The sequence below is a fragment of the Falco peregrinus genome, chromosome W, assembly GCF_023634155.1.
Source record: "Falco peregrinus isolate bFalPer1 chromosome W, bFalPer1.pri, whole genome shotgun sequence".
Taxonomy (NCBI): Eukaryota; Metazoa; Chordata; class Aves; order Falconiformes; family Falconidae; genus Falco; species Falco peregrinus.
Genome location: NC_073743.1, coordinates 19,442,827 through 19,466,983, shown reverse-complemented (window position 1 = coordinate 19,466,983; position 24,157 = coordinate 19,442,827). Strand labels below are relative to the sequence as shown.

Genomic DNA, 24,157 nt, shown 5'->3' with positions numbered 1-24,157 from the left:
GTAACAGAAGTTATATGTAATTTTTAGTTGTGTTGTGGTAAAACTGCCATCAGAGATCTAAATTTCTGTGCATATTACTACAAATTTATCTTAAAAAAATAAGTGCATTTTTTGTCAATTCAGAGATCATTATTCATTTTATATATGCCAATTACATTTGTTTCAAACACTAGGCATATATATACAGTACATGCATATTAAAATCAGTGTAAAGCCAATAAGTCTTTAAGTGCTATTGCATACATTTGTCATATTGTATACATAAATAAAATTAGAAGAATACTTAAATAGATCATGAATAAATATTAAATGTTATAAAGGTGTGAAATCAATAACTTTAATAATCTAGATATGATAGATGCTTTGCTACAAGACAGACTTGTAAGAGCTTTTGCAAAACAAGTTGGTTTTGCTTACAAAAGCCAAATACATAGCAATAAAATAACTCCTATGCAATTTTTTTAATCCTTATTAAAAAATAATAACTAATTCCCTTCACCATGAATGGTTCAGTTTTTGGGTACCTGTGTTCTCTAACAATGTCTTTGGTGTGTTGGGTCTGTTAATTATTTCTACAAGCTGGTGCAACACCATTGGAATATAAGGCTGCATCTCTATACCTGAAACAGCCAAAAAGAAACATTCAGAAGAAAATGATCATTAATATACATAATCTATTTAAAACTGGTACATTTAACTTACTGTCAAGGACAAGAATATAAAATTTAAATTAAATTTTAACATGAAAGTATCACTAAAACAAACAACAAAAAACCAAACAAAAAACCCCCACCAACCTAAGAACAACCCCCTAAAACCACCACCCAGACAAACCATTGTAAATGTGCAAAAAAAAAAAAAAAAATAAAAAATATTAAAAGTCTTACCCATCTGGATGGAGATTTCTCCAATTGCCCAGGTGGCATTGTTACACACAGAAATGTATTCAGGGTTTAGGTTGGTTCCCAAAATGGGCATGAAATCAGCTATAAAGTACAACATTTTAAATTCTCATTACACAATACAACCATCTTGTCCCATTAGTGTAAGATCATGGGGAGGGAACAAAAGGTTTTAAAACATTGTGTAAGCTTATTTAAATTCTTGTTAATTCAGGTGTAATGCTTTACAAGAGTTGTATTTATGCTATATATCAGATTAACCTGGATTTTAAAACCTAAGCAGATCAACACAAATCTTTTCAAACTACGATTTAAAAATATTTCTAATAGTAATTTCTAATTACCTTTATGTAACTTTAGAAACCTTTTTTCTCCCCTTCCTGGGGGTAGGGGAAAAAACCCCACACCTGGATAACTATGTATTCATCTGTGCTAAAAAACAACTAAACAAAAGCAAACAAAAAAACCCCAAACACACACCCCCAAACAACCCCAACAACAAAAACAAAATCCACCAACCCCCCCCCAAAAAAAACCCCAACAGCCAACAAAAATGAAGTCTAGAAAGAAAATCAGAGCCTTGATTAAATTTTAATAAAATATTAGTCACAGTGACAGATTATAACATCTGCCAAATAAATTTTAAATTCCAAGCCTATTCAAGCATTCATTTGCTAAGTTAAGTGTATCTTCAAGAGTATCTGAAGGAAAAGACAGTGAATAATGTGGGAGTGTATAACTAATGCTACTTCCCTACTAAAATTAAAAACAAAACAACAAAAAAACCCCCAAAACCTACCCTCTAGCCAAGTTTTCTAATTTCAATATATATAAATAATATGCAACAATAGATACTAGTAGAACAAAAAAAGCTACAAATTAAAAAGTTTATCAAAGAAAGCAGCTGTTCTAATTGAAGTCTAAGTACATCTGTTTAGCTGTATTCCAGCTCAACAGGAAGCATGTTACATTATCAAAATCAAGAAGTAAAATGAACTTTTACACTGTCTACAAAAAGAACAACATGTCTTAAACACACAGTTTGAAGGAAAAAAAAGACTACAGACCCTTACTAATGAAGGAAAATGAAAACTTACAACACCATGACAAGGCAAGGCACAGAAAAGGGAACTTAACAATGGCTAAACCAGCCTCTTATCAGTTTGTAAAACATGTTAATTATTTAATATATAAAAGAAACATACCGATGCAAGGCTTAACGTGCTGAAAACACGCCTTTGTCAGATCACCTAACAATGCAAAAGAACTCTGCCGTACCTCAGGCATTTTATCCTAAAGAGAGGAAGAAAAAAAAATCTGACAATTCTAGAAGTGTTTCTGATTCTCTTAAGAACGAAAATCCTTGGATTAAACAGGTTACTCATCTCACCTGCATGCATTGGTACATTAATGTCAGGATATTACTGCAAGCCACCAGCTGTTCAATGTTGCCTCCAAGTCCTTCAGCTAAACCACTGAGTAAGTCAAGAGCCACAATCATGAAATCTTTATCTGGAGCCTCATATTGGTCTGGCTGAGCATTATGCAACTGCAATAAATAAGTACGCATTTTCAAAATGAGTATTAGATATTCTCAGGGCTATGCATAAAAGTAAAAAAAAATAGTTTCAGAACTGCAGCTTCATTTAAATATTCAGTGGTTAATACTATAAATCTCCCTGCAGACCCATAACTTTACATAGTTAATACACTGGTATAAGGAGATATTCTGAAAACATCAGAATAGCAATAGAAAAATACCATGGCTTGTGCAAGAGTCTTCTGAACCAGATTTACACAACGCTGGTACACAGGTTCACAGTATGGAAGAAAGCCAGATTGCAAGGCAGTAGCAACTGATGACAGGCACTGAAATAAAACAAATAAACAAACAAATGAGATACACACACACTAACTTTCCTCAACCCCCCGAAGTGCCTTTTACTTGGGAGAGGTGAATTAGAAGTATTTTAAGTATACCCACAAGTAACTGATTAAGTAAAAACAACCTAGAAAGGCAGTACCGATTAGCTGAGCCAAGGCAACTGTCAGCTAATTGTTACTCTCTCCTGTGTATGTCACTTGAGAAAATTTTGCAGAAGCAGCATCTTCTTAGAGGTGGCCAAGAAATTTCATATGAAGACAGTTACTATAATTCAGCTAGAACTTATACTAAACTTCAGTATCCTGACTGTGTACAAGCCCTAACATTACCCAAGAGTTACAAAACTAATTTCTCTAGAAGTGTTTCCCTGCATTACACTTGGAAAGTACAGAGAATAGACTACATGGTCTGGTTCATACCTTCAGCCTGTCTGATAATAGTTTTAAAAGAGGGATGAAGGGAGAGTGAGGAGAAAAGACAAGAACAATAGGGGGATAGAACTTTTTTTTTTTTTAAATAATCTGAAAGAAAACACTCAAGAGTAGCAGGAAAAAAAACCCTAAAACCTAAGAGATTTCTGCTAAACCTAATGACATTTCCTTAGTCACAAGATTTTTCTCACTACAATTCATAATATTTTTTCCATAATGGGAAATACCTAACACTGTCAGCTTTTATTAGTCACACTTCCTAGTAGGAGCATCTTTAGTAAAAGGGGTAATTCCTAAAAGAAGCTGATAAAACATGCTCAAATTTTAATGTTTACCTCTAATAAAGGGAAGAGATCTTTATCTTCATCCTTCAACATGTTCCACTTCTGGATTAACGGAGGCATTAGCATCTGAATATACTCCTGTTTAGGATGAAAATGCATCAGCTACTGAAACACTTCACTGCATACTAGTTTATTTCAAAGCTAGAAAACTGATATATTAAGAATTGATATATTCTACTTTTTCAGCAAAAGAAAATTGATATACTGTAATAATTGTTGCAATATGTAGAAGTAGTTTAATATTAGAATTTACAATTTATGTGTCAAGATTTTTTGCTGAGGCACTTAAGTAGCTTTGCAAGAACAAATCTTTTCCTCTAGGTTTGGCTTCAGTCTAGCAACTTTTAATAGCTACCTGGGTTGTTGCAAGTCTATAGGATTGCTTCAGGGCCTACAGAAAATGTTTTTACTGGCAATGCAATCTGGCCGTGCATCTGCCACCTGCTTTTCTCAACCATCTCCCATTGCCCCTGATGCTACAACCCTATCCCCCCAAGTTCCTGAAACCTCTTCCTCAAGCAACTACTCATCGATGAAGTAATTTTCTATTCCCTCAGCAGGGTGCACTTATCAATTCTGTATAAAGATATTGCATCTTCCCTGCCACTGCTGTCACAGTCACAAGGATATTAAACAAAGCATCCCTGTAGTACTGTTGTTCCCAGAAAGCATCTAGAGAGCCAACAGATGCTGCCAGCTAATGCTGTGTCCAAAGATACAATATTTTAAGTGACTGAAGAAAGTCCCACCATCACCAGGAGCTCCCATTTAGCTTCCTCCTGGTGCTGTCAAATATCAAGCTGGCCAGGGCCAGAGAGAGATTGGAAAAAAGATGTCCTTTGATGGTGTGGAGTCTTGGACAGCAAATAAAATGCCATGGCAACAATCCAAATTGTTTTATTCTAGTATGTCTATTTCATGTGAAGCACTATGGAGAAATAAATCAAGTTTCAATAGTCATCATAAGATGCATGTGACATGTATGCACATCCTATTAATGAACATATGTACATTACAACCCCCCCCCCGCTATATTCGCCTGTGTGTTATCTGTGCTTTGTCCAAAGGATTCTGTGGTTTTATATATAAAGAATGCATGTCTTTCCTACACTCTGATAAAGCAATTTCTAATGATAATGTGCTCCAATACATTGGAAAGATACAGAGCAGCTTAGCTATACTGAAAATGGTTACAAAAATTAAAAAAAATCAACAAAAGTCAGTCATAAGAAATTAGCATACACATTCCACCATTTTCTTTAAAGCCTCATTTCATATCTATATTGATATATACATATCTCCTCTGAGCTGAAAAATTCAGAGAATGAGGAAAAAAGTCACAATAATGAGAAGCACATTTTACAAGCCACCACACACAATTATTTATTCAAAATGGGGAATATTTGTGTAGTGGGAAAACTACATGCAGTCTATGTATTTTACAAGTAAATATTTATTACTATTGAAGCCTACACAGAAAGGTCAGCTTTTCCATTTTATAACATGTAAAGCACACTACAAAACCCACCAAAACAGTTTTTCAATATATGACAAGTGTTTCTACAGAACGTAAGGTATACTCACGGGTTTATTTAGATGATGTCCTACAGAATCTGCTAGAGTTCCTATAGCATCATAAAGAATGAGCAGGTTTTTATGCTGGTATTTACTAAATGCGAAGACCAAAGTGTCAAGTATATATGCAAGATAAGGAACAAGCTCTGTACAAGCCTCCTCTTCTAGAGTAGCAAAGGCACTGAATGACAAAAAACCCACCCCAAACAGGTCAGTCAGTATCTTGGAAAAAACAAAACAAGACCACCCCGAAATGTCCCACACTACCCATTTCTTTTTAAATATAGAACTGTATTTATTCCTCAAATTCATCCAAGGTACTTTTTCAAAATGGTATTACTGAGACAAACTCAGCCTATTTTGATTGAACATAGATACAGCTCTTATATTCGGATGAGAAAATTTAAAAATATTCCTGTAAATCCTGTTATGCATACATGTTAAAGATCTAATTCTGCTTTATGAAGAAACTTTCTTGGCAGCCTGCTGTGTACACTCCTGCCCCACACAAACTGACATGTAAAAACTTTATTTGCTGAACTTCCTGCACGAGGGGGGGAGGGGAGAGAGGGGGAGAGAGGAGGTGGGGAGAGGGGGGTGGAGGGGGGGAGGGGGGGGAGAGGGGGGAGGGGGGGGGAAGAGGGGGAGGGGAAGGGGGGAGGGGGAGACTGGCTGGGTGAGCAACTGTACTGTGCATCACTCGTTTTCTTCTCTCCCTTCCCTTTTGATTTCTTTCCTCTCCCCTTCTCCCTCCTTTCCATTATAATGGTTATTGTTATTATTGTTCTTTTTGTTTTATTTTATTTCAATTATTAAATTGTTCTTATCTCAACCTTTGAGTTTTACATTCCCTTCTGATTCTCCTCCCCATCCCTCTGGGTGAGGGGGGAGTGAGTGAGTGGCTTCGTGGCACTTAGTTACCAGCTGGGGTTAAACCACAACAAATGGAGAAGAGAATACAAAGTATCTGTTTTTATTTTATTACAGCTTGGAGTAATTTGTGACTACTTCAGAAGATGCTGAACCTACTCCAATTTAAAAGGAAAAAAAAATACATTATGAGCTAGAAATGGAGTCATGCATTCATCAATAAAGGCATTAAAATAGTTTCCCATGAAAAAGCACTGTCATGGATAGTGCTTTTTGTTTAAGATTTGGCTCACCTGCAGGCAGCTTCTTGTACTCTTTTGTTGCTATCCAGAATACGCTTTAGCAACTCAGTCATTAATGGCTTCAAGTATGTGTCTGGGGGTTGACTAACTACCCAGTGTGCATAGCGACTAAGAGTCCAGCATGTAATGGAGCGCACAAGAGCCTTTTTGTTAGAGAGGCACTGAATGAGGTGAGGGATCAGCTCAGGAAGATAAGGAATCATACCCTGCATGCATCCTAGAAGGAAAAATATAGCTATTACAGTATGAGAATTAGAAAACGTAATAAAACTTTTTGTTATTTCCTAGAAGGGATGTATTTTCATCCTTTATCATGTAGTAATACATTTTAACAATATACAAAGCAAGCCTAACTAATTTATGTTAAGTCCTAAAAAGAAACCTCACCACAAACAATAATTAAAATCCCCAAAGTTACATTCATTTCAATTACTTTTCTACTTCATTACTTCCCCAACCCCGAAAAATTCTGCTTCATTAAATGGATTATAGCAAGAATATCCAAATAAAATTAGTTTATAAAGCTTGGAAGTCTTATGCCAGTCTACTCAGAGTGACCAAGAGACAAGAAGAGAAAGATTAGGCCTTGATAACAAGCAATCCTATCATTAAAAAGTATTCCTTAAGAAATTTAATTTTCTTCTTGTTTTCTCTTAATATCACACAAATACTGACCAGCAATAAAAGCTACACACTAAGCCAGCAAGGGCAGCAATACACTGAGATTTGCCAAGGTACTAACTTTTACCTTGCTTGACTTGAAATCAAAACCAACAAAAAAGTTTTCTAGCAACAAAGAAAAAGTATGTTCACTAGACACTAGGAAAAGATAGACCCAAACATATTCCTTCAGTTTGCAAAATGAACAGAGATGCTGGAAATGCAGGCAAAAAGCCAAGCCTGTGAGTAAATACAAAGAAATGGAAGTTATCACATTAAAATCAGTGACATCCAGAGAAAGCAGCTCAGGGCACTGAAGTCACAGGACAGGTCTTCTCCGTTTCTGAAAGCACTGAATGAAATGTAAGGCTCAAATTTATTAATTATTCCTGTTGCATCAAATCAAGGTAGTACTTCATGAGAGACCAATAAATATATGCTGCAGAGTTAAGAAAGGGAGGAATGTAAGAAATTAAGTTATTTAGCTTCCAAAACATGCATAGATTTGAAAATGGAAAATTAAATAACTTCAGTCACCAACTAGTAGATGTAGAGATTAATTACCAAAACCAAATCAGCTAAGGACACATACTTGTTTGCACAAGTAAACTTACCTAGAAGAAATCACAGAGCTGTTTTAAAACCAATCATAAGTTCAGCAACCTGATATGCACTGCTGCCTTACCTTCAGCAATTGCTCCAAGAACAAGGATACCAGATTCTTTAACTACCCATTCGGGATGGAAGAGTAATTCCTTCAAAAGGGGCAAGATGTGTGGCAGAAGTTCATCACGAAATACATTAGCCAGGACATCTAAAGCAGCAGCAGAACATTTCCCTGAGGGGAATTAACAGTGTTAATCTGCTTATTATACAAGCAGTTGTAGTTAGACAGTATAATCCTCATTTTAAATTTGAGCTGCCAGAGCATTAGGAGGAAAGATAGTTCCATTTCATTACAATACACAGGGATCCACTGTACAAAGCCACAGCTCTTAGAAAGCCATTTTACAGCATTTTTATAGCCACTAAAAGGACTTATACACTGGGGATATTAAAACACTCACTGGCAGGAACCACACCATTATATTGCAACATTATATACACTACATAATTTCAGGATGGTGTAACACCATGGAAGAGGGAAGGTCTGTGACATGAATGTAACATACTGGAGAAACTAAGGAGAAATAGCCTAAAAATATTTGCAATTGATTAAAAAGAAAATGTTCAAACATGATCCATGTATCAAAAAAAAAAAAAAAAAGTCATCAATCTCTAGAGACTGAAAGAAATTCACTGAACTCTGCTCTGAGCTTTTATATCTTACACCTAATTTTGTGATGCACCAATACAAAGAATACCACCTCAAAATCTGTTTGAAAGTTTTAATCTCATATTTTTAGCACACAAAAGCTCATAAAAAACCAACTTCAAAGCATGACTCAGAAATCCTTAATCTGGTTTTCTGCTGTGGTGCTGTCATATCAAGAAAAATAATGCTAAGATGGATTTATAAAGAATGCCTGCATTACAGAATTTATACTGCACTTTTTTTGCTTATTATGATCTCATTTCCTTCTTAATCTGTCAGAAACTATCCAACTGGAACAAAAGTATATACAAGACATGTAATCAGGCAAAATATACACAGCAAATGTAACATGCAAAAATCCCAAACTGGACCTAAACTGCTAGAGGGCCCAAACAGGACACAGAAGTTTCCAGTTGGGAGGTAGCAACTGCTAGAATAGATAATAAATAGATAGCTCTGCTCTTAGATTATGTCCAACAAGTTTGAAGAAAACAAAACACAAGCCCTCAACTCAGAGCAGATCTCCACTGCAAAGCAATAACAAACAGCACAGACTCCCCAAGACCTGCTGCTTTCAGCTAAGACTGTTTCAGCTTTCTACTAGAGGAAAAAAAGGCAGGCTCCCATATTTAGTTAACAGGTTTCATTAGTAAGCAATGCTGCTAATTGTCAGGCTGTGCTGACGTTTCCTCTCTGTTCAAATTGGAAGTAAAATATAGAACACTGAATAAGAAATAGAGCACACAATTCTGAATTGCAGATAATCAAAATTCTCTCAAGTCCAGATGACATACATCAAAAGAGATTTCTTAACTGTTCTGTTCGCTCTTTCCTAGTCAGCTTTAGCTTCCTCACAATCTTAACCAAAACTGTGGACCATTGGGTGCCCTCTGTCATTTCAGCTACATTTTTTAGAAAATATGTATTTAATTCTGCAATTTCTACACACAATGACTACAAGAACAGCATTATGAATTTAAAACTATAAAAAGTTTTACAAAAGGTAAGCATATTTGTACTTATTTTCTTCTAAAATAATAATAATTTTAAAAGTTTAGATATGTCTCAAAGTTGTTTGATTCATAAGCTTCAAGGTACATTCATCTGTACTACATCTGAACTACCCGTAATGGTTGTCAGTAGTAGCATGTTCAAATGGAGGTGGCAGGAAATCAAACACACAAACCAGATTTAGAGGGAAGACTGAAGAAAGCATTATTAAGCTTCCTCAAGTTAAGAATGTGTAAGACATTTTAAATTAATAACAGGTGATCCATGATTTGTAGAATTAAAATTCAAAATCCAAAGCTTCTGTTGAATTGCACACAGTAGATGTTTGAAGCTCTATCGGTCATATTTGAAATAAGCTTACAGATGGCTAGCTTTTGTCAATAGTTACATAGGCAAAACACCACCTGAAAGACTTCCCCCTCTGCCCCAACCACCAATTATATCAGTAGATAGTTCTTTTTCTATTCAAAACAAAGCCTCAGTATTCCTATACGCAAACTCCTCTTTTTTACTATAGTTCTTGTATTATGTAAGTAGCTATATTTTAAAACATTTTACACATTACTTTGACATACTTAAATTCCAGTCAGAAATAGTATCATCATCATCAAGATCATCGTCATCATTGTCATCATCTTCAATACCATCTTCTTCATGTTGCTGAGCTACTGTCCGTGAACGATGAAAACGAGGTCTTATGTCCTGTTCACTATCTGGAATAGCTTCATCTTCTTCAACATCCCCCTATCATCAAAATCTTTTGTCAGATAAACTAGTGCAACTATAATGCTCAAGGAAATTAAGAATGTAATGTAAATTTTAGTTCAAGATTTTATAAGCATATGAAAGATTCACATCCCACTTGTGCTGCCCAGCTAACTAAAAATGCCATTGTTCCTGCAACAAACATGGCAGTAGTCGCATTTAGTTTTTGGAACAGCATACCTTGCCCCAGAAAGCTAGATCCTTATTGAACAGATGGCAGACAAGATCTAGCCTACCAGCTCAATCATTCTGATTTACAAGTCAGAAGCAAATCAGATAATCTTACTGAGTATAAAAGAAATCAATGCTTACCTTTAACAGAATAATATCAATCTCTGAATATTTCATACCATTTACCAACACAGGTATCAGTCTACAAAAAAAATATTGATACATATTAAGAAAGAAGAACCTGGTAATTACCAGTCTATCAGGCTCACTTCAGTCCCTGGTAAAATTAGGGAGAAGGTTATCCTCGGAGTTATTGAGAAACACTCAAGAGACAATGCAGTCATTGGTCATAGCCAGCATGGGTTCACAAGGGGAAAGTCCTGCTTGACCAACTTAATTTCCTTTTGTGACAAGGTCACCCATCTAGTTGACCAAGGGAAGACAGTAGACATAGGGGTTTTTGGATTTTAGAAAAGCTTTTGATACTGTCTCTCACAGTATCCTTCTGGACAAGAGGTCCAGCACACAGCTAGACAAGTCCATAATACACTAGGTGACCAGGTGGCTGACTGATTGGGCTCAAAGAGTTGTAGTAAATGGGGTTACATCAGGCTGGTGGCCAGTCACCAGTGGGGTTCCCCAGGGCTCAATTCTAGGGCCAGTGATCTTCAACGTTTACTCTTAAGGATGGAAGTCTAACCACATTAAGCCCTCCTATCCTATCCCTTTCTGATTACTTCAAGTATTGCCCCTTAAGGCAAGTTCCCAACAATGCAGAGATCTTGACATTAGTCATTAGCCTATATCAGAACTTTACTTAGTTATTAAACTGGTTATGGTCGTGGGATTCCAATGGTACTGATGTATGGTCAAAAAAAAAAAAAAAAGTACTAGGGGATGTCCTGGTTTCAGCTGAGATAGAGTTAATTTTCTTTTTAGTAGATGGTGTATGCTGTGTTTTGGATTTGGTGTGAGAACAGTGTTGATAGTATAAACATTACCTAGCAACAAGCAAAAACATCAGTGTGCTAAGTCAAGGGCTTTTCAGTTTCTCAGGCCCTACCAGTGAGAGAGCTAGAGGGGCACAGGAAATTGGGAGAGAACACAGCCAGGACAGGCAACCCAAGCTAGCCAAAGAGGTATTCCATACCATATGGTGCCATGCTTGGGGAAGGAGGAAGGGGGGTGTTGCAGCACTCTCCAAACTAGCCAGCTGCAACAAGGTCTTTTATTATTTCATACCAGCATACTCTTCATGCCAGTCCCTCTACTGCCTACTCCTAATCTCTCCTTATCCAGGTCACATATTCTCTCTGCTTCTTCCTTGGCTGGTCTCTCTTCACTGGCTGCCCAACCTCTTAACAGAACCAGCACCTTGTCTACATCAGCCAACCCACTGCCCCTGAAGCCAGCCCACAGCTGTATGTTATCAATGTTAATTAACCAAGCTTCATAGGAGAAGGCAGCAGAGGGACTAGCATGAAGAGTATGCTGGTATGTGATGGTAAAAAATCTTATTGCAGCTGGCTAGTTTGGAGAGTGCTGTGACAGGGGGGGACATTTGGAGTGATAGTGATTGTCTTCCCAAGTAACCATTATGTGAGATAGAGCCCTGCTTTCCTGGGGATGGCTGAGCACCTGCCTGCCCATGGGAAGCAGTGAATGAATTCCTTGATTTGCTTTGCTTGTGTGCGCGGTTTTTGCTTTCCCTATTAAACTGTCTTTATTTCAACCCATGAGTTTTCTTGCTTTTACTCTTCCAATACTCTTCCCCCATCCCACTGTGGGGTAAGTGAGCAAGCAGCTGTGTGGGGCTTAGTCACCAGCTAGGGTTAAACCACAACAGAGGAAAAAAGTCAAATAATTCACATAAAAACACATTCATTACAAAAAGAAACCCACAAAAATATGTATTACAAGCCAAATCAAGGTAATACTGAAATCGCCATAGACTGTCTCAGCACCAGTGACAGACTCAATCCCTGTATATTCTGCAGCTGAGGAGCATTCTTTCTGAAGGTACTCAGGCCACCAATAATATTCGTGCATCTCAACGGCACATTACTATTCCTTCATTGAAAGTTCAGAAGGTAAGTATTCTGATTAACACCCATTCATTGTCATTTCTGCAGCATACTTCATGAAGTATGCAGGAGCTATATATTTTAAAAGAAAGCCTACAGGAGCAAAATGGAACAAGATATTAAACAAGTTTTTAGAAGATCTTGTCCCACAATGTAATATTAAAAAAAAACTAAGATTTTCATCAAGTATTAGCAAATTTATATAGCTCCCTAGCCAAAAAGAACTCACCAACAAACAAGTTGCTTTTAACAAATTGAAACATCAAAACACTGAAAGATAAGAGGTATGTAATGTTACTCTTATCTGTTTTTCTAGAAATTTAAAAGCTTCTTAAAAATCCCCAACAACCAAGGATGAAGCTGTTGCAGTGTCAATGTTCATGTAGGCCAGAAGAGGTTTAAGTTTTATACTGAGAAGGTGATTAGTATTAATATATGTGTTGGGAAGGGAGCAGGTAGAATCAAAAACTGTGCTATCATTCTTTTGAGCTATAAAAAGGAGTTAAGTAAAAACATTTTAACTTAAACATAATTTCTCATAACCTTAGTTCTCCCATTTTCAACTTCTATTCCTGTACTGCTACAGTAGGTGTTTTAATCTCAATTCTTGGCTTTCTAATTGCTTATGAAAACTGCAATTTTAACACACCCCCCCTTTTTCTTTTTTAACTTGCTTTACATCTAAAAAGGTAATTTTGGCTGAAACTAATGTGTCTCTTCTCTCAATATCTCAACTGGAAGAACAGAATCACAGACAAAACTGCTCTAGTATTTTAAAAAACCTTCCATGCATGTGTCAAAAACAGAGTCTCCATTTACTGGGAACACTGAAGAATTAATTTCCTATTGCAAGTCTTCAGATTAGTCTGGAAAAAAGTTATAAGCACTGTTGCAGACATGCAGATGTTGAAGTCGCAAACATGGACATTCATTCCCATTCAATCAAGGATCTATATTTTAAAGCTTAGGATAACTTTTTGAAATGTGAAAAAAACCCTACTGTCAGTCTGAAGAAGTATGAAAAAATGTTATACATGCTTTCTTCAAATTTAAATTGCAGTGGCAATTGATATGAAATTGATTCCTAAATCTAAATGATCTTGTCATCTTGTTATGTTCTTCATAAAGGTAGGGAATCCCTGGCATGACTATGCACATAGAAGCATTGCAGAGATGCTCACAATAGCAGTTGTCAAGACAACATGTTCATGGTACACCAGATATTACAGGTAATGTCATGTGGAGATATTTAAGCTTAAGCGCATGTTAGCATACCTTTGCATCCATCTGATGCTTAACAGGCTGTTAAGCTCGAGGTAAAGCACCAGTGACAGAGTTTAGGTTGGTTTTTGAGCCAAGTGAAATCCTCAGAAGTCTTTTCAGTGACCTCTGCGCTACAACCATTTTAATACACACAAGAACTATAGGAACCTCCTTCTAAGCAAACAGCAAGCTAGATACAGTCTCTATAAAAGTAGCCAGGAACAAGTCAACTGAAGTTTGAAGATGACTATTTCAACATAACTAGGAGTTGTAATTCTTAATACTTACTTAGTAAGATGCCGACATAATACATCTTTACAAATTGGCTGTTCAGCCAAAGTCAGCCAAAACTCGCAAGCCTCCAAAGCCACATTTTCATCTTGGTCCTGGGTCCTTTGAAGCATATACTACACAACAACAACAAAATTACTTGCATAAGATATAAATTTGTAAGTGCCCAGAAGAAACTATCAACATTGCAAAGTGTGTTTGCAAAACCAGACTATGCTACCAGAGTAATTTTGTTTCTTTGAGGCAAGGGGAAGAAACAGATATAATAGACTACTTAAGGCTATGGTGAGAATAAGACAGGGACACTTATTTCTTAATGCTAGATCATTCAGATTTTAAGTTTCTTCACTACTTAAGTATGAACATTATTACCAAGAAACTATAGAAAGAGACCCAAGATAATAAACAGCAGTTTCCTGAGAATAGTTTTGGTGGTGGATTTGTTGTTTGGTTGTTGGTTTTTTTTTTTTAATATTATTTACCACTCCCTCTCCTTTGTCCTTTTAAATAAAAAGGGTACAACTATACACTTAGTAAAATGGAAATAGTTTTTATATCCAGTACCATAAAAATGCTTCCCTTTCAAATCTTGACTACCTAACAGGATGCGATTAAGTAGAATCTGGGGGGGGAAACTCTCACTTTCTTCTAGCATAAATGGTAATTCAGAGATTCAGTATCAAATCTTTAAGCTTGCTATTAAAATTTAATCTCCCTTAAACAAAAAATAATCAGATACCTGCATAAACAGAAAACTTAGTGTATACCATGGCTACATCAGTTTCTTATACACAATTGTCAAAACAATTTAGTGAAGATGCTTGCAACTTCCAACATAGTAATTTCTGCATTCTTCCATGCAAGCCCTTATTTCTAAAACAGTTGGTTCTTCCACTCATTTTAGAAGCCTCATGGGAAGCCCATGCAGCTACCTTTCCTCACACATGGATTTTAAATGAGCAAAGGAAATCTTTCTTTAGAATACCGTTTTATTCTCAAAATTAAATAGAACGGGGTGACTTATGTTATCCTTTTGCATTTCAGGGATGCAAAATTTGCCACAAACACACCCCTTCCTACAGGACTGCACTAAGCTGCAAGTATTTCCTAAAGGGTCACTACTGTGATTAAGAACTCAACTCACAGTAACAGAAATATTGCTCTATTCCGAGTTGTCAACAGATTACAGCTCAAAAAAAAGTTGACAAGTGTCCTACCCATTATAAGCAAGATTTCATTAAAGCACCTGAAGTGATTTGACATTTTTCCCCAGAGGGCTTGAAAATCCACTGTTTTGTTGTATCCAGTTATTTGTCACAAAGACAAAAACATAATGTCAAAAATAATCCCTGTTTGAAGATGTGCCTTACACTGTCATTTCATCTTTAAGTATGCATTCTAGTATATGCTCCATGAAGATAGCAGTAGCTTGAAAAGGCTACACTCAGTGGTATACGATAGCCATATACACAGCCTGGAAATCATAGACGGGTTTGGGTTGGAAAGGACCTTAAAGATCACCTAGTTCCAAACCCCCTGCCATGGGCAGGGACACCTTCCACTAGACCATGTTGCTCAAAGCCCCATCCAACCTGGCCTTGAACACTTCCAGGGATGGGGCATCCACAACTTCTCTGGGCAGCCTGTTCCAGTGTCTCACCACTCTCATAGTGAAGAATTTCATCCTAATATCTAATCTAAAGCTACCCCCTTTCAGTTTAAAACCATTACCCCTCATCCTATCACTACACTCCCTGATAAAGAGTCCCTCCCCATCTTTCCTGTAGGTCCCCATAGTAAAAACACTAATACTAGTAACAAAGTAAAGTATAGGAAGAGTATTTGAAGGTGGTTTTTTTTTAAATAGTATTGTGACAAATGTTAATGAGTACTTTTAATAAGCTATAAAGTTCTACTGACTTTAGGTAATAGAAATAGTTGTTTCATAACAACAAGTTACAAAATACCACAGGAAGATTATTCAGAACTGGTCTGCGTACTCTGTAACAGTGTTGTTAGTCTTGTTATGTCAAACCATCAAGAAAAGAATAGCGTGATGCACAAAGCATTAATAACATATCCTTTGAGCAGTAGCAGACATTTTTAACTGAAGAAAGCAACAGGATGTACACAGTCTTATGGCTTCAGCAACAAGCTGAGCTTCTGTGTTATAACTTCGTAACATCAATATACCATTCATTACTTGTAATCTCATTACGCATTGTACAATAAAAAATAAGGAATTTATTCAGAAAGATCTCAGGAGCCATGTGTTCTGCTAAATATGCTCTATGAACATACAAATGCAATCTAGTAACTGAAATCTGTTAGGTCAGTCTACTCCTGACATATCCTGTTGTCACATTCTCAAAGAAAGGAGAAAAAAACCCTAAAACAAAGACACCCCACCCACCCCCACCCAACTCACAAAAAAATTACATATCTGTTTCTGCTCACCTGGAAGTACATGCTCAAAAAACCCACTGAAATCCGAACTCAACCATTCCTACATGCTCCAGAACTTGGCAAGAAAGTTAATACTAAACCTGTCTGCTTCAATAGTATGATGCTGGCCAAGACCTTCTGTCTTAGAATCATTAGATCTTAGAATATGGATCATTAATATTCTTAACTACTTTAAAAGTGATTCTCCATAATCATAAAACAAACCATCATGTGGATAAAAGTTTCTCTCTTTTTAAGACTTCCTCCAGTTAGAGCAGCTACCATCAGCAGCATTCAGCTTGGAGGTATTCAAGCTTCAAAGGGGCAAAACCAGATTCATTTGAATGTTGAACAATAGCCTGTTCTGGGATATTACATTTGCACATAGCAATATGTATACAGAACTGGGGAAATCAATAACAGCACACAGTAGTTCTAAAACCAGGAAGAAAGAAAGAAAGAAAGAAGTCTGAACTTAAGTTATAGAAAAAAAAAATCACTACTACTGTCTTGTAGAGAAGAAGCCTAGTAATAGTTTTCCCAATAGCAAAATACCAGATATAAGGAAAATACAATCTTGGATCTTCTTCTGGTTGGTGACATCATTTCTACCTGCAAAGTCCAGAAGTTCCTTACTGATCTTAGGAGGGTGAAGAGCCAGAGAAGTTATTACTTGATGACAATATAGTCTCTAAAGCTTTATTCTTTCTCTCTCAAAAAAACTCCAAACCCAACCAAACAAAAGAAAAAAACCCAAAACACTTCCAAGTACCAACAATCCTTACTTGTCCTGTGTTACATGAGAACATGTCTGCCAGGGTTGGTGTCATGGAATTTCACACAACAGAAAGGCATAACATTGAGGTGATCCATGACAGTCCTGTCTTGCTGTCTAGTCTTCCTCTCTAATGCCTTTCTCCGGGAGCAAAAAAAAACAAATCAACTTAACACCTTCTTCATGTTGTCTGGACCTAGCCCTTATGGAATTTGACACTAGGTTACAACCCATTTGTTCACATGAAGTCTGCATGAGAAACATACTGATCTTCACTATATTTCCAATCTAGCAAGTAGTGTATGTAAAGGCTACCTAGAAACATGAAAATTACAACTCAAACAGTTGAGTAGACAAAAACCAGCTGACAAGTCTGCACTAATCTAGAATGATAAAAGGAAACACTAACCTCTACAACTGAATGCAACGGCAGGCAGCTTCATTAGTAGCTCAAAGAGCATCTCAACTATATAAAATAACATTCCTTATCCTTGTTGTGGTCAAAGGATCCAAAAAAAGGTGACAGCTTCAGTGTGTAAACTGTAGCAGTAGCAGTGCTAGAACTAAGACTTTTAACATGATCTTCTCACCTGTGGTCAAGGCAATGCCTGGCTGCCCTATGGTAGGTATAGCTGATCCTGGCACTTCAGGACCAATTAACTTAATGAAGAATGAACAATTGCCACACACACACATGCATTGTCTGTCAAATGCAACATCAATTTGGCAATTAACTAAAAAAACCCAACAACTTTCGCAACCTCAATCTTGAAGGAAAACGAAGAGTAGGCAAGCACAAGAGTAATGTACCTGTTCTGATAAATGCTTTTAATTTGTTATTATTTCTGCAACCCCAAACATGTTTCAGCTTGCAATCTGGGAAGTGAGACTCACCTCAACTATACTAATCATATGAGGAAGTAGGCGATCCATTCGAACTTCCAACAACATTACCAGAGCTCGGCAAACATTTTTGCGTACTTCAGGCTCCTCATCACCAGCCAGTGCAAAAAGATTCTGTTGGAAAGTAATACCAGTTGAAAAGCCTCAATTCACCTAGTTCAACTTGTATTTAAATTGACATTACTGGCAAACTAAAGTATGCAAACGTACTTCTGTACCCTCCCACCCCATACCTCAGAATACCATATTATTTCTTAAAGACATATGATTTAGCAAACAAACTCTTCAGACTCTCAATGTGTATTGTTAACCAGTGTTTTGGTTATGTGTACATTAGATGCAAGAACATTATTTCCTGAATTATTTTTTTCCCCTAAGCATTAATGAAGTTCTGAAGCTAGAAAATTCCGTCAGTACATAACAGCAGCAAATAAAATACTCTAGATAACCCCAAATATCACCCTTCTAATCCAGTCAGTAGTAGTATTCAGAGACACCCATCATCCAGACTCAGTGACATGATGACCCCTGTACTGAACCCTCCATCACAGGTAAGTGACAGACTGCTGTCAGTACCTTTATGCAACAAGAGTTTCCTCTATTTATGAAAAGGAAGCATCTTTCAAAATACTATTTCTTGGGCTGGGAGAGTGCTAAAACTAATCTGAGCATAATCATACAAGAATGAACTTCAATCCATGGGGACTGAAGCTAAGAATAGGAAGCCAGCAAAATGGAGTTTGGGGGTAGTGGTGGTTGTGAAACATTATTCAAAGCTCCTGATAAATCATATGTAATTTGACTTAACCCCCCCAACCAAGAATGCACACTCACCTCAATAAAAGAATCTATGTGCAACATAAGAGCTTGAGTTCTGCTGATGATAAATTGATTGACACATGCAACAGCATGAGACCTACAAATGGAACAGTTAAACCATACATTTTTCATGACATTTTTTTCTAAACTGTACATAGGCATCAAAAACATTAGGAAGCAAATCACATTGTCCAAGCATCTTCTAGAGGCAAGAGGGAACAAATCTGCACATCTACAATTACCAAACCACATGCTTAACTCAGATATATTTAATAAATAAAGTATTCAGTAAATAAAAAACAGAGCAGGATGACTATACCTGGCACATTTATTACGAACAGTATGTAAGGAATTTTTTTTTCAGTATATCAAGATTATTGATCTCTGATATTAACAATTCCATACAAGTCAACATGGTGAAATTTTAGCACACCCTTCTTCATTGCTAAGTATCCAACTGCCTTTGCAATATTTTTAGTATTTAATGAGACCAATATGCACCAGTAATATAGTTGTATCTTAGAACAAATACACACTTCAATTAGGATACATAGTAAAACACTTGTGGTAGAAACATACTAAGAATGAAGAACTGGTTCTTCTATTCTGATTCATACAAGGCCATTACTTACAAGTCTTTTTCATTCTCAGAGATAAAAAAGCCAAAGTATGTAAGTAAAGGCACAAGGCAAAGCTACCATTAAAATCCTTTGAAAACCCATTCAAGTATTTTTACTAACATAATTCCAAGCATATAGTCTGTTCAGACATGTCTTGGAAGAGTGTCTCATAAAACAGTGTTCAGAAGTTGTCTCTTGGCAAATTTATATATAAAGTATTTTACTAATACTACTAATATTCTTCATAGTTCAGCACTATGTACTGAAACCAGGCCACAGGTCAGCAGGTGATATGCTTTAAAATTGAAACTGGTTTAACTATCTCAAAGCCACAAACATCACAGCATGCAAAAAGTGAAAGACACTGTTTAATGTGATAAAGAAGAAAAGAGGTTTCCCCCCATCTTTCTCAGCTCCAATGAAGTATTAATCTTATCTTTCCACAAGTTCATGCTTTGTTATATATTTTTCATAGTGTGCATCTATTTTAGGTTAGATTCTAAATCTTATTTAATTCCTATCATGTCATATTCCAAGTTATACTCTTCCTTTTAGTCTTCACCATCTACTACTGTTGACAATAATTGCTGCCTCCAAGTTGTAGAGCCACCTAGAGCTGGTTGCACAGGACCACATCCCAACAGCTTTTGAATGTCTCCAAGGATGGGGATTCCATCACCTCTCTGGGCAACCTGTGCCAGCGCTTGATCACCCTCACAGTAAGAAAAAGTGTTTCCTGATGTTTAAGGCAGAACTTCCTGTGGTTCAGTTTGTGCCCATTGCCTCTGGTCCTGTCACTGGGCACTGCAGAAAAGAGCCTGGCTCGGTCTTCTTCACATCCTCCCTTCAGGTATTTACATGCATTGATGAGATCCCCCTGAGCCTTCTCTTCTCCAGGCTGAACAGTCCCAGCTCTCAGCCTTTCCTCCTAGGAGAGGCTACAGACCCTTAATCATCTTTGTGGCCCTTTGCTAGACTCTCTCCAGTAGCTCCATGTCTCTCTTGTACTGGGGAGCCCTGAACTGGACACAGTACTCCAGGGGTGGCCTCACCTGGAGGGTGAGGGGAAGGATCACCTCCCATGCTGGGAACACTCCATCCCAGGTTACCATTCACCTTCTTTGTGGCAAGGGCACATTGCTAGCTCATTTCAGAGTAAAAGCTACTGTTCTTGTTGATAAATATTAGCAATAACAAGTTAATTGTGGAATTTTTCTTCTACCCTATACTTCTGTTTCTTTGGAGAGATTAATACTGTATTAAAGTAAAAAGATGTTGAATCCATTTAATTTGATCCAGCTGAAAGATAAAGAGCTTTCTGAGTTATGGTGGAGTTAAAGCAGAAAAATATTTTTCTGCAAGAACTCAACTATTATAAGCAAACAATTTTTTACTCTCCCATTGCTGCAGTCATTACAAAATGAATGCAAGATAGCTCTTTCTAATCAGAATATGAAATTTTAACCACAGCATTGAAATTTTCATAATAATATGCAAAATCTTAATAGAAACAGTTTGATTTTCAGTCAGATTCTAGATTTGGAAGATGTATAAAGAGGTGACGCTGATCTATTAACGAAGTAGATAAGTGTGGAAATTACTGATATGTGAAAACTCTGTGCCTTCTCACATTTGCACATGCAGGATGATTAAAAAAAACCCTAAGCATGTTTTAAACTGATCTACAAAATATCAACCTCACTGGTCATGTAAATAAAATTTTAACTGGTAACTTTAGTACAACACCTAAACCTACCTTATTTTTGGACTGCTGTGCTTGAAAAACTGCAAGAATTTAGGTATCATGATATTGAGTGGTCGGTCCAATACATCACTATCTAAAATTTCAGCAGAATCTTCACATATCTTCTGAAGAGCGCCAAATGCACCCTGTTTTAAACAAAAACGCAAAAACCGCACACACAAAAACCCAAAAAAGCACACACAAACTCCCCCTCCCCCCCAAACCTTGTTGTTTTACATTTTGAAGAAAGCAACATTTTAGATTTTGTACAGAACAGGTAATTTTAGCACAACACTACAGTAATTGTAGCTAATTAACAAAGTAAATATATCTAACTAAATATGGAGTTAAATTAAAACATCCTTAAAGGCTTTTTATTTAAGCACTTCATACTGACATCTGTAAGCTCTCAAGCAGGATGAGTCTATAACAGATAAGTGGATAATTTTATAATATATATAATAGATGATTAGATAATTTTAGCATTCAGTGCTCATTTATTCAATCATATTTTAAAGAGTGCTTAAAACCAAAATCATATTTTTCAAATAAGTGACAAGTTGCAGAAGCATCCAATTTAATTTCATGTATGATTTTGTTTCCCGTAATGGTTTGTTATAGGGCGAAACAAAACTCTGGACATGGTCAATTTGAGTTTAATTTTCAAGTTTTGTTTGTTGGGGAGTTTTTTGTTGGTTTTTTTTCTTAAAAAAGCAGCACTAAAACACTACATAACAACATGACATCTTGGATCACTGTCATATCTCTAAGGATTATTTTATACAAAATACTTCACACACTTATGGAGACAGCATCAAGTAATTAAAATTGTGTGATCACAGATTTTTATTTTTTAAAATCAGACAAAATTTTCCCCCCCTCCCCCAGCTGAGCTGGTATTTATTTATTTTCCTTCATAAATACTGAACAAAAAAGTTAATTTCACACTAGCCTGATATAGCAGTGACAGTTCATGTTTCCAGATTAAGTTATAAGAAGAATGAACAACTACTTTTAAGTAAAAGAAAATTCAGGGTTAACTTGATGATGCCTAAAAGATTGGGTATCAAAGTGGTAACTTTAGGACACTTCTCAGCTGAGATGCTATGACTACCCATCTACACTGTTATTCTGCTTTTATGCAAAGAAAAAAAATATAATTTGAATAAACACTAAGAACATGGAATGCAGGTAGAATAAAAAGCATCAAGTTTGAGCCACTGTTCTCTGAAGGGATTCTAAATGTGCGCGTACACTCACACACAAAATACTATACATTATATATAGTATCTATGAAGAAAACCAAAAAATAATCATATTTAGATGATAATCCATTTCAAAATAAGTCTCTTTACCTCACAGGTATTGTAATCCTCAGAATCCAACAGGCTGCAAAGCTTTGGTAAGAGTTCAGGCCAATTCTGCAATTCCCCTTTTGAAGCAATGGTTGTTATCAGAATGCCTAAGTGAATCAGAGGAATAAAGGAAACTAGATCTCTCATATCTTCACAGGTTTCACACCAATTTTTCTCATTTTTACTTCTCCCAAAGATCTAAGGAGTTAAGAAATTTCTTGTTTTATTAAGAGTTGGCAAGCATAAAAAGAGGAAGTATGTGTAATTACAAACAGTATTTGAAGGGCTTTGAAATGCAAAGGCAAGTGGTTCCTTCCTGCTACCATGAAGGGCTCAGATGTGAGAAGTCAAGCACAGAGTAATTCCAGTTGAGGAAATAAATCATGCCCAAACACTGCAGGACAGGTTCTGCTCTAAGTTTACTAAAAACCATACAAATCTTGACCTCCAGTAAACAGAGTATCTACCTCAAGTCACCTCCTCTTTATTATGATACAAAAATCACGAACATGGGAAGCTGTTATTCAATAAACTTATAACCCAAAAGTAAATTATGTGTTCACAATTTTACTGTGTTTACACAAAACATTAAGGACACATTCTAAGACTGAGATACCTACTAAGAGCTTACACACTATGACAGGTCATCCAGTGATCAGCTGCTGTAGGGGTTGGCTGATTCAGATCCAGCAAACAGATAGGATGGCTTAAAGAGTCACTAGTTCCATTTCCAGCACATACAGAAACCCCAGGAAAAAACAATTAGGTGACAGGAATGAGGAAGGCTGCTTATAAACTAGGACCAACTACGAGTTCATTTAGCCTCAATTAGTAAACTTCCAAGTGACAAGTGATGAAAAAAGCTTTCCTAGGCTTTTTCATTGAGCTAATCACCATATATCCTTTTTCTTTGGAATAAAACATCAAAATTCTTACTAAATATATGAAAATATAGGACAACATTACACAGCAAAGGACATTTTGGAAAAGACACAAAGATATTTTGCATTGCATTTCCTTTGATGCAATAAGGCCAGAGAATCCAAGAAGACAAAGGGCAAAAAGGAAGACAGAGGTAAAACACAATTTTACAGCTCCAGAAGTAGTTTGTATCCAGCTGTCTTTATAATTGCAACTGAATAGAAAAGATTCCCAAAAGCCTATGGAGATCTATGGAGTCTTAACAATTTCTCCTGGATATTATGGTCCTGCAAAGAATATCAGATGTGTTAATAGAAAAATACATATTTTACTGTTGCTGGATCTTAATGATCTGCTTTTTTTTAAAAAAAATAAGCTGAACTTCATAAACAGAACAAAATAAGTGAATGTTCTTGCTTCCTAGACAACGTAATTAAATTGCAAAATTGTCTCCCTGACGTAATTCTACAGTCCTGTTCCAGATCTAGCACAAGTTGAGAAACAAACTTAAGAATCTATGATTCTATAAGCATTCTTCAAAAAGACTTATCCTAGACAGTAACAGGATAAACCTAGGAGGAAACACTTCCAGATACGTAGGCAAGAAGCAACTTGAGGCCATTGCCCCCTTGCAACAGAGATGTGCTCAGTTTAGACCAAATGTGTCATCACAAGCTTTCTGTAAGGGTCTACAGAGAAGTCATTT

At 36.4% G+C, this 24,157-nt stretch overlaps 1 protein-coding gene across 2 annotated transcripts in view; it reads right to left on the bottom strand.

Annotated features, from left to right (window-relative positions):
- Positions 1-524: 524 nt before the first annotated feature.
- LOC101917080 (transportin-1) overlaps positions 525-24,157 on the bottom strand; it is a gene marked incomplete at its 3' end in the record, with an annotated part of 62,403 nt that continues 38,770 nt past the window's right edge. For both annotated transcript variants that reach the window (XM_055792596.1, XM_055792597.1), the window contains 16 exon segments: positions 525-620; positions 888-986; positions 2,108-2,195; positions 2,293-2,451; positions 2,664-2,771; positions 3,554-3,640; positions 5,147-5,318; positions 6,301-6,526; positions 7,655-7,807; positions 9,871-10,039; positions 10,373-10,433; positions 13,867-13,985; positions 17,984-18,106; positions 18,827-18,908; positions 21,188-21,321; positions 22,531-22,637. In XM_055792596.1, the coding sequence (XP_055648571.1) occupies positions 525-620; positions 888-986; positions 2,108-2,195; positions 2,293-2,451; positions 2,664-2,771; positions 3,554-3,640; positions 5,147-5,318; positions 6,301-6,526; positions 7,655-7,807; positions 9,871-10,039; positions 10,373-10,433; positions 13,867-13,985; positions 17,984-18,106; positions 18,827-18,908; positions 21,188-21,321; positions 22,531-22,637 (1,983 nt within the window).